At 43.8% G+C, this 14,322-nt stretch overlaps 1 protein-coding gene across 1 annotated transcript in view; it reads right to left on the bottom strand.

Moving 5' to 3' along the window:
• The window catches only part of PLEKHA3 (pleckstrin homology domain containing A3), an 88,991-nt gene that overhangs the window by 56,656 nt on the left and 18,013 nt on the right, over positions 1-14,322 (bottom strand). Inside the window, 1 exon segment of the mRNA XM_029605896.1 lies at positions 14,046-14,162. Within this exon segment, the coding sequence (XP_029461756.1) occupies positions 14,046-14,162 (117 nt within the window).

The following is a 14,322-nucleotide window of genomic DNA, read 5'->3' as shown; positions in this document are numbered from 1 at the left end:
CGAGGGCCTTAGCTGGGACGGCCTTCGTCTGGATGGCATATTTAGCTATTCTATGCTGTTTCTTTACTCAGCTCCATGCCTAGTACATTAACTCGTATCGTTTCATGGAATGTATGCGGCATCCATACCCCGATTAAGAGAAACAAGATCCTACAGGCATTCAAGCGTAAAGGGACTGACATTGGATTTTTACAAGAGACACACCTCACGGATATAGAACACACCAAATTAGCTGGCGGTTGGGTAGGGGGGGTTTATTATGCTTCGGCTACTACTCGATCGGCGGGGGTAGCGATCTTGCTTAGTAAATTTTTACCCTATCAAGTTCAGAAGGAGATTAAAGATCCGGAGGGCCGGTTTCTTATATTGATTGGGGAGTTATACGCTAAACCTCTAATACTGTGTAACGTGTATGCCCCGAATACCTTTAGCCAAACATTTTTTCAAGAGGTGTACCAACACCTCCTTCCATACATCTCAGATAATATTATTATGGGGGGAGACTTTAATACGATCCAAGATGCTCTGTTAGACGCCTCACAAAATAGGCGCAGAGAGTATGGAATGGGTAAGGGACCCGCGCATTTGCAGAAAAACCTGCATTTAGTGGATCCGTGGCGTACATTGAACCCAGGGGACAAAACTTTTACTCATTTGTCCCGGGCACATGCCACCTATTCCCGTATAGATTTTTTTCTAACTAGCGCCCATATGTTTCCTACAATACAAGAGGCGGGTATTGATGATATTTTCATCTCAGATCATGGACCTGTTTGGCTAGATGTGCAGGCTGGGCGTCCGGAACAAGGGGCTCGGTTGTGGAGATATCCTTACTACCTGGCTGAAGATAAGCATTTTAATGAATATCTAACAAAACGGTGGGCGGACTATGAATCTTCAAACGAGGCACATATTGAGCAGCCAGTATTATATTGGTACACTGCTAAAGCAGTTCTCCGGGGAGATATTATCGCATATGTGGCACACCGGCGGAAGAGTTTGAATAAACAAGTATTACTGTTGACTGAACAACTACACAGGGCCCGGATTTGTTTGGTCCGTTCGCAAACGAGACAAAATAGAGATAATTACCTATCTGTACAAAATACGCTAAATTCAGTACTACACCAGAGGGCAAAAAAAAGTATGTTATATTATCAGCATAGGTTGTATCAACATAGCAATAAGGCGGGTAAATTAATGACACATTTGATTCGATCTTCGAGAGCGCCTCGGTTTATTACGGGACTAAAGAATGAGAATGGGCACGTGGAAACAAACACACGCACCATACTGCGCCTCTTTCGAAATTTTTATCAGCGATTATATGAGACGGAAGGCTGGTCGGAGGAGGCATGCAGCCAGTTTTGTGAGTCTCTGCCGGTTCCCATTCTTACAGAGGAGCAAAAAATGACTTTAAATACGCCAATTTCGGAGGAGGAAGTCCGGAGGGCTATTTATAAATCTAAACGCTTAAAAACCCCGGGACCGGATGGTCTCTCGGCAGAATTTTATAAGGGCTTGCTTGATAGAGTGCCGGGGCCTTTAACCTCGCTCTTTTCCTCTTTAATCCGACAAGGAAGTTTTCCACCACGGATGAATGTAGCCCACATTACACTTATTCCGAAACAGGGCAGGGACCCACTGCTGCCTGATGCCTACCGTCCTATCTCCTTGCTGAACTTTGACCAAAAGTTGTTAGCTAAAATTTTGGCGGATCGCCTAGCGGTGGTGTTGCCCTCTCTCGTGGGACCCCATCAAGTGGGATTTGTTAGAAAGCGATACGCCCTCTCAAATCTGCGAAGGATTTTGGCGGCAATGGAAATCTGTCGCTTTATGAATACTCCCTATATGGCTATCAGTTTTGACGCCGAAAAGGCTTTCGATAGGGTGGAGTGGAGTTATTTGTTTTATATTCTGAGACACATGGGTTTTGAGGGCCTGTTTTACGAGGCAGTGCAATTATTATATGAGGATCCACAGGCAACCATTTTGGTTAATGGAGATCGGTCTGCAGTGTTTCCTATTAGGAGAGGCACTCGTCAAGGCTGTCCGTTGTCTCCGCTTCTTTTTTTATTGCAACTAGAACCATTGTTGCTTACCATACAGGGAGCGCCTGGTATTCGGGGAGTGCGATTTGATAGAGAAATCTTTAAATGTGCAGCCTTTGCGGATGACCTTTTGGTATTTTTGACTGATCCGGTTCGGTCTTTGGGCTCTCTGCTCGCTGTAATGGGCTCCTTTGGACTCTTTTCGGGATTTCGGTTGAACGAACATAAGTCCTCTGCATTGGCCTTTCCAGAAGCGCTGAAGGAGAGATGGAGGGACTCTTTCCCCTTGCAATGGGCGATCGATTCCTTTCGCTATTTGGGGGTGAGAGTCCCGGTAGACCCTTCTCTGGTTTATAACGCTAATGTGCCGAGTCTGCTCCGCTATACGCAAGACACACTTGCGACGTGGCGAAACTTTCCTTTAACTCTGTGTGGTAGGGTAAGCCTATTTAAAATGGTTATTCTACCCAAGTGGTTATACTTATTTCAAACCCTTCCTCTCCATTTGAAAAGGGGAGATGCGTCGTTATTAGATAGCTGTGTGCGGAAATTTCTGTGGAGGGGAGGCAAGGCGAGGATTCCCTTGGTCTGGTTGCAGCAGAGGTGGGGGATGGGAGGCCTGGGAGTGCCGAACCTGGCGTTGTACGCCGTGGCATGCAACCTGCGGATTATACGGGATTGGTTGCTTGGTACGTCTTCACATACTAGTTTTTTGGCGGAAAGTGCACTTCAATACCCGATTCATGTTAGTTACGCGCTCCAGGTAGAGCCAGCAAAACTCCCCCCAGTACTGACTCAGTCCAAGGTGGTATTGCCGATACGGCAGGCCTGGGTTACTTTGACTAAAGCTATTCAAATGCCTAGAGTCAGTGCATACTTGCTCCCGGTTCATGGGAACACGGATTTCTTACCGGGGATCACCTCTCCACAGTTTCAGGAATGGAAAAAGGCGGGAATTAAATACCTGGGGCATGTATTTACCGCAGAGGGGACTCTGATGTCATTTTCTGAATTGCAGAAGAGTTATGGGAGGGGAGTAATTACTGTATTCCCTTATTTACAACTTCAACACTATGTTAAGACCATCCCTCTGGCATTTAGGCAAATCTCGACCTTTCAGAAACTGGAAAACTTGTTGGCCCTCTCTAGAACTAAAGCACCATCCCTATCATATTATTATCAACAATTACACCGCTTGAAAAAGGTAGAGATGTATTCCATACTGGCAGCCAGATGGACTGCGGATGGGGAGTTTGTAGTCACCGCCAGCATATTGCGAATCTGTTATGGTCGGATTGCCAGGATCTCGTATAATACATACTATAGAGAACTGCAGTACAAATTTTTGGGAAGGGCTTATATCTCGCCCCAGATGGCCAAAAGACAACATATTGCAGCATCGGGTTCATGTCTGCGGTGTCAGAAGGAGGGGGCTACTTTGGCTCATGGTTTTTGGGCTTGCCCTGTGATTCAGGCTTTTTGGACCCAGATTGCACACTATTTGGCTACCATCTTACATGTTTCAATTCCGATTGCGCCCTTGTGGATTCTATTTGGATGCATACCCCCGATGCGAATACGAGATCCTGGCACCAGGTTATTTTTGCAGAAAGCCAGTGTGGTGGGGAAGCGAGTGATCCTCATGAACTGGAGAAGCGCTGATTCCCCTTCTTTTTGGGCATGGAGGAATCTATTGTATTCAATGATGCAGATGGAACAGATGGCCATTCGACAATCCCCAGTACAAAGTAAACGATTTCTTAGTGTTTGGGATCCATATATTCAGTCTCTTCCTCACATTGCTAGAAGCCGGATTCTTAATGAATGTCCGTAGTTAACTGGGGTAGGCTACTGGAGTTTTCTTTTTAGTTTTATGGGGATGGGATTGGCAGGGGGCTTTTTTTTCTGGGATTGAGATGGGAATACATGGCTGTGTATCCAAAGGGAGGGGTTGGGGACAGGGGAAAGGTACGGAAGTTATTTAGTTCAGCTCAGGCTATGGTAATATTATGTGGTTGAGATAAATAACAGCTCATTCCCTGTGGCAAGTAATGAACTTCTGGTTCTCAATCCTATTTAGGGGGAAGGGGGGGATGGGAAGAGGGGGGGGGGGGGGAAAAAAAAAACAGTTGGGAATCCAAAAGCTTAAACTTCACGTTTCACTTGGTGGGCTTTAACATGATTTATTCATTGAGGTTTGTGTATAAATGTAGGTGGTCTAAGCCCATTATATGATTGAGTGGAGGGCCTACTTTTAGAGCTCTCTTACAATGGAGGATGTCATATGTTGTGTTTCAAGATTGCAGAACTGATTGTGATGCTTCTACCGTTGTTCACTGTTTACAAGTTTTGTATCTGTTGGTTTCTCAATAAAAATTAAATAAACTTTAAAAAAAAAAAAAAAAAAAAAAAAAAGAACAATTATAGAAATTTTCCAACAGTAATGCAGAATAAAAAAAACCACAGCCTTGACTGCATAAATCTTCATAACCCTTGCCTCAATTATTGAAGCAAGTCGTGCTACGTATAGCTCAAAGAGAGTAACAGAGGGAAAGCGCACGATCGTAAGTGGGCGAGGGGGGAGGGGAGCAGCCATAAGAGCAGGAAAAGGGCAAAGGGAGGGGGGGGATGGGTGAGCAGGAGGGGAGAAAATTCAAATAGGAGGTGGCGATTTGTGGAAAGAGGTGACGTCAGGGATGAGAGCGCCAGATGAGAGGGAGGCTTGAAGGCAGGCTGAGGTAAAGTGTCCGAGGAGCGTTTAGTGGCGGATATCAAAGAGATAAAGTTAATTTAGTAAAGGTTGGCGAGTATTAGGGAAATGCGGCGCGTGGGCAAACGTAAGAGCCTACCATTGAGTCAGGGGCGTGCGGTCACGGGTAAGCGGGGTCGCTCCGGACCACTGCCTGGCCTGGGCAGCGCTTTTCCTCTGGGCCCGGCCCCCATGTCGCCGCAGGACTCTTTCCTCGTGATTTATAGCTCGGGTGAGAGCGGGCCCGAAGCCGAGCCGGAACCATTGGCCGGGTACGAGAGGGAAGGCGACCTGCTTCGTTGGTAATGAGGGACATGCAGGCGAAAGTGGGCAGAGCTCAATCACATGGGCGTGCCGACAACATGGCGCAAGAGAAGGAGGCCTCAGGCGCGGAAGGAGGCAGTAGAATTACTAGGACCGGAATGGTGATGGCGGGAAACGAGGAGGAGGGCGGAAGACGGTCTCGTGGAAGGTCAGCGAAAAGTTGTGACGCAGAGGTAACAGAGGGTCGGAGAGGAGACCGAGGGATGCGGTGAGCAGAGGCGGCGTTGCGAGAGCAGGAAGAGGCCAGATGCGTACCTCGTGCACACCAGAAGGGAGGCGGCATGAGGAGCTAGGGACAGGAACGGAGAGGCCTCAGCAGGCATGCGGTGAGTGTGGTCGGTCTCGGACAGGCGGGGCCAGTAGGGATTGGGAGGAATGAGATCCGGAATGCGGAAGGGAGGGTACATTTCGGGAGGTAGAGAGTTTGAGCGGGAGGGGGGATCCCAGTGCGCAGCGCCAAAGTGGCAGGGGGACGGGAGGGGGTGGGATAATTTGGCAGGAGGAAGGGGATAATTCCGGTGGAGCAGATTCATTTAGAGGCAGGGAGTTTAGCAGAACTGATACTGGGGGCAGTGTGTTTTCTATTGCAGGTGCAGCGGGGGATCAAAGGCAGAAGATACTGTATTCTGAGGAGAGGTGGGCAAAGGATCCACTTTACCGGAGCATGGCTGGACCGGTAGTAGGACGAGCGGACAGAGCGAGGGGGCGAAGTCTCGAATATGGGGTGACCAGGAAGGTAACGCAGAAATGGGATCCGTGCCCGAGGTAGCAAACAAGGTTAAGAAATGTAAGTACATTAGTAGTTCTAGCGACACGGAGACTAGTTCGTCTGATTCCTCTTCCTCCACCAGTAGCAGGGGTAGGAGGGCTAGTAGAGGAAGTATGGGGCCCAGCGCAAGACATGGGACATCCGGTGTTGGCATCATTAACGGAATTGTGGGAAGGGGTGCCAAGTAAGTTACGGAAGCGCATAAAAAAGCGTAAGTATGTTAATATATTCCATTTAGTTGAGGGTAGGCTGGACGGTAAGAGGATGATCGAGGGGTTAAAGGGGCACTTAGAGAAGATTAAATGATTTCTTTGCTTCAGTGTTTACTGAAGAGGATGTTGGGGAGATACCCGTAATGGAGAAGGTTTTCATGGGTAATGATTCAGATGGACTGAATCAAATCACAGTGAACCTAGAAGATGTGGTAGGCCTGATTGACAAACTGAAGAGTAGTAAATCACCTGAACCAGATGGTATACACCCCACAGTTCTGAAGGAACTAAAAAATGAAATTTCAGACCTATCAGTAAAAATTTGTAACCTATCATTAAAATCATCCATTGTACCTGAAGACTGGAGGATAGCAAATGTAACCCCAATATTTAAAAAGGGCTCCAGGGGCGATCCGGGAAACTACAGACCGGTTAGCCTGACTTCAGTGCCAGGAAAAAATAGTAGAAAGTGTTCTAAACATCAAAATCACAGAACATATAGAAAGACATGGTTTAATGGAACAAAGTCAGCATGGCTTTACCCAAGGCAAGTCTTGCCTTACAAATTTGCTTCACTTTTTTGAAGGAGTTAATAAACATGTGGATAAAGGTGAACCAGTAGATGTAGTATACTTGGATATTCAGAAGGCGTTTGACAAAGTTCCTTATGAGAGGCTTCTAGGAAAAGTAAAAAGTCATGGGATAGGTGGTGACGTCCTTTCGTGGATTACAAACAGGCTAAAAGACAGGAAACAGAGTAGGATTAAATGGACAAGGCAGTGGAGTGCCTCAGGGATCTGTATTGGGAGCCTTACTTTTCAATATATTTATAAATGATCTGGAAAGAAATAGGTAGAGTGAGGTATTCAAATTTGCAGATGATACAATATTGTTCAGAGTAGTTAAATCACAAGCAGATTGTGATAAATTGCAGGAAGACCTTGTGAAACTGGAAAATTGGGCATCAAAATGGCAGATGAAATTTAATGTGGATAAGCGCAAGGTGATGCATATAGGGAAAAATAACCCATGCTAAAGTTACACAATGTTAGGTTCCATATTAGGTGCTACCACCCAAGAAAGATCTAGGCGTCTTAGTGGATAAATCGGTTCGGTGTGCTGCGGCAGTTAAAAAAGCAAACAGAATGTTGGGAATTATTAGAAAGGGAATGGTGAATAAAACGGAAGATGTCATAATGACTCTGTATTGCTCCATGGTGAGACCGCACCTTGAATACTGTGTACAATTCTGGTCGTCGCATCTCAAAGATATAATTGCGATGGAGAAGGTACAGAGAAGGGAGACCAAAATAAGGGGTATGGAACAGCTCCCCTATGAGGAAAGACTAAAGAGGTTAGGACTTTTCAGCATGGAGAGAAGAAGACTGAGGGGGGATATTATAGAGATGTTAAAATCATGAGAGGTCTAGAACGGGTAAACGTGAATCGGTTATTTACTCTTTTGGATAATAGAAAGACCATGGGGCACATTTAAAACTAATCAGAGAAAGTTCTTTTTCACTCAATGCACAATTAAACTCTGGAATTTGTTGCCAGAGGATGTGGTTAGTGCAGTTAGTATAGCTGTGTTAAAGAAAAGGATTGGATAAGTTCTTGGAGGAGAAGTTCATTACCTGCTATTAATTAAATTGCCTTAGAAAATAGCCACTGCTATTACTAGCAACAGTAATATGGAATAGACTTAATTTTTGGGTACTTGCCAGGTTCTTATGGCCTGAATTGGCCTCTGTTGGAAACAGGATGCTGGGCTTCATGGACCCTTGGTCTGACCCAACATGGCATGTTCTTATGGCATAGGATTTGAATTTATCCCTTAGTATCCTTTCCTGCCACAGACAGAAGTAAGCCATCTTTGACATGGAGTCCTTTTCTGTTCCATAAATTGACCCATCCTCTAATATAAGTCGAAAATATTTTGTTCCTTACACCAAGTTTTGAGCCATGTATTGAATGTATATGGCTTAGTCTCTCTTTCCCATTAACAGGTAAGACTTCTGAAAAAGAAATAGTCTTCACCATGTGACTAATCTGCTTCACCAGAGACTGGAAATCTCTGCACACTTGGATGCTGTTTCTAGCAAGGTCATTGGGTCCAAGATTTATTTAAGTGTTTTTATATACTGATAACCGTATTCACATCATATCGGTTTACATAGAATGTATAATATGATAGAGAAAATACATTGAACAATTTGGTTACATGGCAAACAGAGAAAGGTGAATAACTTTATATGCAAAGTATATATATATATACACACACACACACACATGTGTGATGGGATTGTGGGAAATAGGAGTTCAGTGCCAAATTGAGGTTAGATAGGAGGTGGTTGATAGAGTTGATGCAGTTGTTCCAGACTCTTAATGAATTGTCTAGTGAATCTGTGATGGGGATAATAATTTGGACATAGTCCGCGTATATAAACTGAACGATGCCTAAGTTGGTTAAGAGGTGGCAGAGGGGTAGCAGGTAGATGTTGAAGAGGGTGGGAGAGAGGGCAGAGCCTTGGGGGTACACCACGGGTAAGTTTAATGGGGTCAGATTCGCTGTTGCTTAATTTGACCTTGAAATGTCTGTTTTCAAGGTATGATTTGAACCAACGATGGGCAATTCCAGATACGCCTATGTTATGAGAGGTTGTTTAGGAGGATCTTGTGACTGACTGTGTCAAAGGCAGAGGAGATGTCAAGCATCGCTAGGAGGAAGGCTTGACCATTATCCATGCCTTTGAGAATGGTGTCTGTGAGGGACAATAGGAATGTTTCTGTACTGAAACATTTACGGAAACCAGACTAAGACGGGGATAGAATGTTGTGTGTCTAGGTAATCGGTGAGGCAGAGGTTGACTAACTTTTCAGTGATTTTGGCTAATAGAGGTAAGTTTGAGATTGGGCGATAGTTCTGATGGGTCGAGACTAGGTTTTTATAGGATGTGTTTCACAATTGCTTGCTTGAGGGAAGAGGGGACTACACCATGTGTGATAGAACAATTGATAATCTCTGCGAGGGTTGAGGCTATTGTTTTGGGGATGGTTTGTAGCATTTTGGCAGGATGTTGTCTAGGGGCGTGTGGAGGGTTTGATTTTCTTTAATATGGATTCAATTTCAAAAGCCAAATGGTTTCAAGGTGTTCAAGGTTGGTAGTGGTGTCGTGGGGGGGGGGGGGGGGTGTCATGGTGAAGTCCGTATCAGGGGGAAAATTTGCTGTCAGTTTGACGACTTTGTTATGGAAAAAGGAGGCTAAGTTGTTACATTTGCTTTTGGAATTTAAGGATGGGCTGTGTTGGGGGGGGGGGGGGGGGGGAAGGTTCAGTTAGGTTTGATATCAGAGTGAATAGGGCCTTGGAGTTTTATTGATAGTCCTGTATTTTGCATGCGTAGAAACCATGCTTTTTTATTGCCACGGGAAGGGTTTGCATTTATTGTTTTTAGTGGGCAGATCTTGTCTGCAATGTCTTTGGTGGTGTCGTTCCAACAGGAGATAGCTGATTCTGGGTTAGTGAGGTCAATCTTGTTTAAGAAGTCAGAGCATGATGTGATAAGGTCTTCCTTGAGCAAGGTTCACAAAATTGGAAAGAGTGCATATGGGGGGGGGGGGGGGGGGGGGTGTTGGTTTCGTTATAGAGAGGGTGGTGACTATGTTAGAATTCGTAAAAATGAGATCAAGCGTGTGTCCTACTTTATGGGTTGGGAGGTTTATGATTTGCTTGTATCCCATGGCATCAAGGGATAAGAGGAAAGCTTCACAAGGGGGGGGGAGGGGGGGGCAGGAGTCGACATGTAGATTGAAGTCGCCGAGTATGATGGAAGGTGTGTTGAGATCCATGTTGTCAGCAAAGAATTCAATGAGAGGGAATGTGTCATGCTCTAGTAGCCCGGGGGGGGTGTATACTAGGCATATCTGTAGCAGTGGGGATTTGAAGAAGCGAAGCTCATATGTGGGGGTAAATTGACCATTTGGGGGGTGAGGTTAAGTTCTTTTTTGGCTGCAAGGAGGCCGCCCCCTCTTTTTTTGGGTCTGGGTAGAGGAAGTGTTGTAGAGTTGTGATGGTTGTTGGTTTAGTAGTGCTATGTCAGTGTTTGAGCCAGGTTTCTGTGATTGCGCAGATGTCTGGCTTTGAAATGAATGATCTAAACTTCAGGGTCCTTGCTTTCTTCTTTGATCACATTGACTATCTGAATAGCATTCCTACTGGCTGATGATCCTGGAAAGCTTTTAACTATATAGTTTTCCCCTCGAAAAGAATTCCCAAATTAGTACCTCTGATGATTGAGTCACTCAGCACAATGAGCTTGGTCTGATGGTTGGTTGTGTTCTGGAATTTGTGTGCATTGGGTTTCTTCGTTCTTTTCAGATGCCTCTTCAATCTCAGTTGCTTTAGTTTCTTCAATTTGTAATACAGAGAAGGCATTTGATTTTTGTGTCACTTGAGAGGGTATGTCTCATCACAGGTCTTAGTCTACAGTAATCCATTTGTTCCTGGGTTGCTGTTTGCTATTTGTAAGCTACTTGGTTGGGGCTCGGAGGGGGGGGGGGGGGGGGGGGAGAGAAGACATGTAGAAAGGATGGATGTCTTTTGGTCTCATGCCTTGTCCTACCTAAGGCCACTGTAAACCACTTTTTCTTGGTATTTTGAGTTCTCCTTTGGTAATGGTGAAACAACTCCTGAATTACACTGTAGAGTGAGTGTGGATTTCCTGTTAGCTGCAATAAAGAAAATATCAGCAACTAATTCAGCTTTAAAGAGAGCCAATTCCTCTTTCATGGAAGAGAATTCTGAACAAATGGGGCAAGCCCTAAGTTTCCAGATAATTTGCCTAAAAATAAAGACTCCTCAGTTGTTAAATTGATCAAAATGAGGACTATCAGATGTATTTGGTGGAGAACACCTAAGGAATTATTAAATTACTCAATTAACTATTTCCCAATTCTTAATCCAGGTGGGCTATATTAGAAGAACATGCCCTGGGGTGGGAGGGAATTAAATAGTGGGCACAAGCCTTTTTTTTGGAGTTGCTAATTACAAGTTGCTCCCCTCCTCCAGGCCCTGTCTTGCAAAGTGCTTACAATTGACAAAAAAAAAAAAAAAAACCAACCCTTACTTTTAAATTCTTTATGTCTCAACTAATTGTTACAATACAGCTCTTTTCACATTCATCCCTGTTTAAGAAGGCACTCCCAGCAACAATGCAATTATATAAGATTTTGTGTCTTAACGTCAAGATTTCAAGAAACTGACAGCATATATTCTTAAATTGTCAGTTTCAGCTAACCAAATCCTACTGCCCTGCTTAAATCAACCCTGATAAGGTCTATGTCCCTCTATCAACAATGCAGTTATAAAAAATTTTTGGCAAAGAGTCCAGATATCAGGAAAAAAATTATAAGATACTCAGCTGACGGAGATCCTTGTGGACAGTTGCTAATGGCTCTCTGGCTTTTACTGTTGCCTCATCCACCTGTCCCGCCAGATACAATCACACCCAGATCCTGTTTCTTACACAGAAGAATTTTACCCCCTATACTGCATAGCTCCCTTGGGTTTTTGCAACCCAAAAATGAATGACTGCAATTTTTTTTCCCACAGTATTGCATCTTAGTTGCCAGACTAGACCATTCCTCAAACTTGGCTGGATCCCTCTTCACATTTCACACCTTCCTGGCCATCTACCCTATTTCAGATTTTGGTATCATCTGCAAAAATGAAACATTTCCCAAAGGTTCTTCTGGGATATCACGTAAGAACATATTGAAAAGAACTGGTCCAAGGAGCGATATTGCAGCATACCACTAGTAACATCTCTCTCCTCAAAATGAACTCCAGTTACCACTAACTAGTCAGTCATTTTAAGGCTCATACTAAGGGCATTCAGTATATTTATAAGTTGCCTATGTGGAACCATGTCAAAGGTTTTACTGAAATCCAAGTACACTACATCTAATACCTCTGCATAGTCCTATGGTGTAAACACCCCTCTAGTATTGTGGGGAGTCCTGGTTGCTCCAGCTCAAGAAAAGGGACTAGAAAAAGCTACAGAGGGCAATAAAAATGATAAAGGAATGGTTCCCTTTTGAAGAAAGGCTAGAGAGGTTAGGGTTCTTCAGCTTGGGCAAAGAAAGGAGATACAATACAGTTTTACAAAATCATGAGTGAGGTGAAAGGTTAAAATGGTACAATTATTTACTCTTTCAAACGTTATTATGATTAAGAAACATGCCACGAAAACAGCAGGAGGCAGATTTAAAGCAATTCAAGCTGTGGAATTTGTTGCTAGAGAATGAGGTCAAAGCACCTAGCATAGCCGATTTTAACCGGGGTTTGGACAAGTTATACACATAACAGGTTATACAGATAATAAGTTATACAGATAACAGGTATATCGTATATACCTGTTATCTGTAAAGCCTGTTGCTAATTTTTGTTAATTGTAAACCGCGGTGATGTATCTTTTTACGTACTGCGGTATATAAAAACCTCTAAATAAAATAAATAAATAAGTTACTGGAGGAAGAGATCATAAGCAATTAGTAAAGTGGACTTGGGGAAAGCCACTGCTTATTCCTGGGAGAATGAACAAGGAATTGGATCTACTCTTTAGATTCTGCTAGGTACTTCCTAACGATCCAGCTGAGATTGATGGACCTTTGGGCTGACCCTGCATGGCATTTCTTATGTTCTTAATCTCTCGCAGGAGTTGATGGTTATTCACCATCTTTAGTGATTTGGCTTTACTCTAGGAGTTCCGTACCATTTTACAAGTGGTATTTCAAAGCAGGCAGATGCAGTCTTTGCTATCATTTGTAGTAGTACAAACGTTTATTATACAATTATTTATCACAGCATTCTCAATTTTGTAGCTTGTCTTCCTTTTTCGACATCTTACTGGTTATTCATGCCAGGCTTTAAACTATTTTCATAATTCCTACACCAAAATAGCAGCACTTGCACTGCTCCTTCTTCCTGCATGCCATCTCTCACTCACTGCGGAGTGATATCACCCACAAATGTCATAGGAGGATAAGGCTCTGGCAGATTTAAAGATCAATGAAATGTGGCTAAAGTTAAGATATGTAAAATGTTACATCAGAAAATTAACAAAATACTTGACACTCCTATATTTTTGTTCAAGAGTTAAGACTTTAGGCTAACGACTCACCTTACAGACGTTAAATCTCATGTGCTCTAGAAGATAAACACATACTTATGCAACATTTTAATAAAAAAAAAGTTTTAATCCCTTGGCCCCCTCCTAACAGACCATGTAGAACTGCTGCCAGCACATATGAAGACAGTGATGTACAACATGTCCTCCCGTGATGGCAACTCTCCAGCTTCCAACACCAACACAATCACTATCACTGAGTGACAATATAGCTGACCACTTTGTGGGAAGGAGGGAGACTCAAATATTGGCAGTGCCAGCATGGAAGAGGATCATGCCAGTCCTGGTGTATGATCCTTATTGGGACAGAGGGAGGGAGGGAAGAAAAGGAAATGCAGGGATAAGAGAAACGAAAAGGGATAGAGAGGACTGGAGAAGGCAGGAACAGAGTAGGGGTATAGGGAAGAAGACCACCAGGTTTTGAAAATTCCAAGTGCCAGATTGCCTAGTTGGCTAAAATTTGTTGTTTGGCGCTGGCCTGGGAAGGCAAGTCAATTTGGTAGCCAGGAATGATCCCAAGGAGAGCTGCCACTGCTGCAATCAGGCTCGCACCCAGGCCCCAGGGAGAGAAACCATGGCAAGCAGGGAGAAGTGGGAGAAGCAGCTGGAGGACAAGAAGAAAAATAAAGATTGTGGGGGGAAGAGGAGGGAAAGCAAGAGCAGGAGAAAAAGCAAAACAGAAGTTCAAGAAAATCCAGTATGATTTTTTTTTAAAAATTTACCAGTTCCCTCTATGCAAGCAGACTATCCTTACCTTTAATTTCACATACTGCCATCTTGATGCTCCCTTTACTGCCTTTGCAAACATCATCTTGCGAATCGTAGTAGGACAATATTCCATTATCTAGAACAAACCAGCGAGGTTGCCATCCTAAGGTACACATGAAAAACATTGCAGAATGATTACACTGAAATACAGAGGATATAAAACCAATTTCCCAAGAGGAAAACTGCCTGAAGGCCATTACAAAACCCTTTCCTGTACACTAGGCAAAAGTTAAAATTGTCCATTTAACTTGATTTAACAAAAA

This window comes from Rhinatrema bivittatum, chromosome 6 (assembly GCF_901001135.1).
Source record: "Rhinatrema bivittatum chromosome 6, aRhiBiv1.1, whole genome shotgun sequence".
NCBI lineage: Eukaryota > Metazoa > Chordata > Amphibia > Gymnophiona > Rhinatrematidae > Rhinatrema > Rhinatrema bivittatum.
The sequence above is the reverse complement of the archived record's forward strand: the minus strand, read 5'-3'. Positions and strand labels throughout refer to the sequence as shown.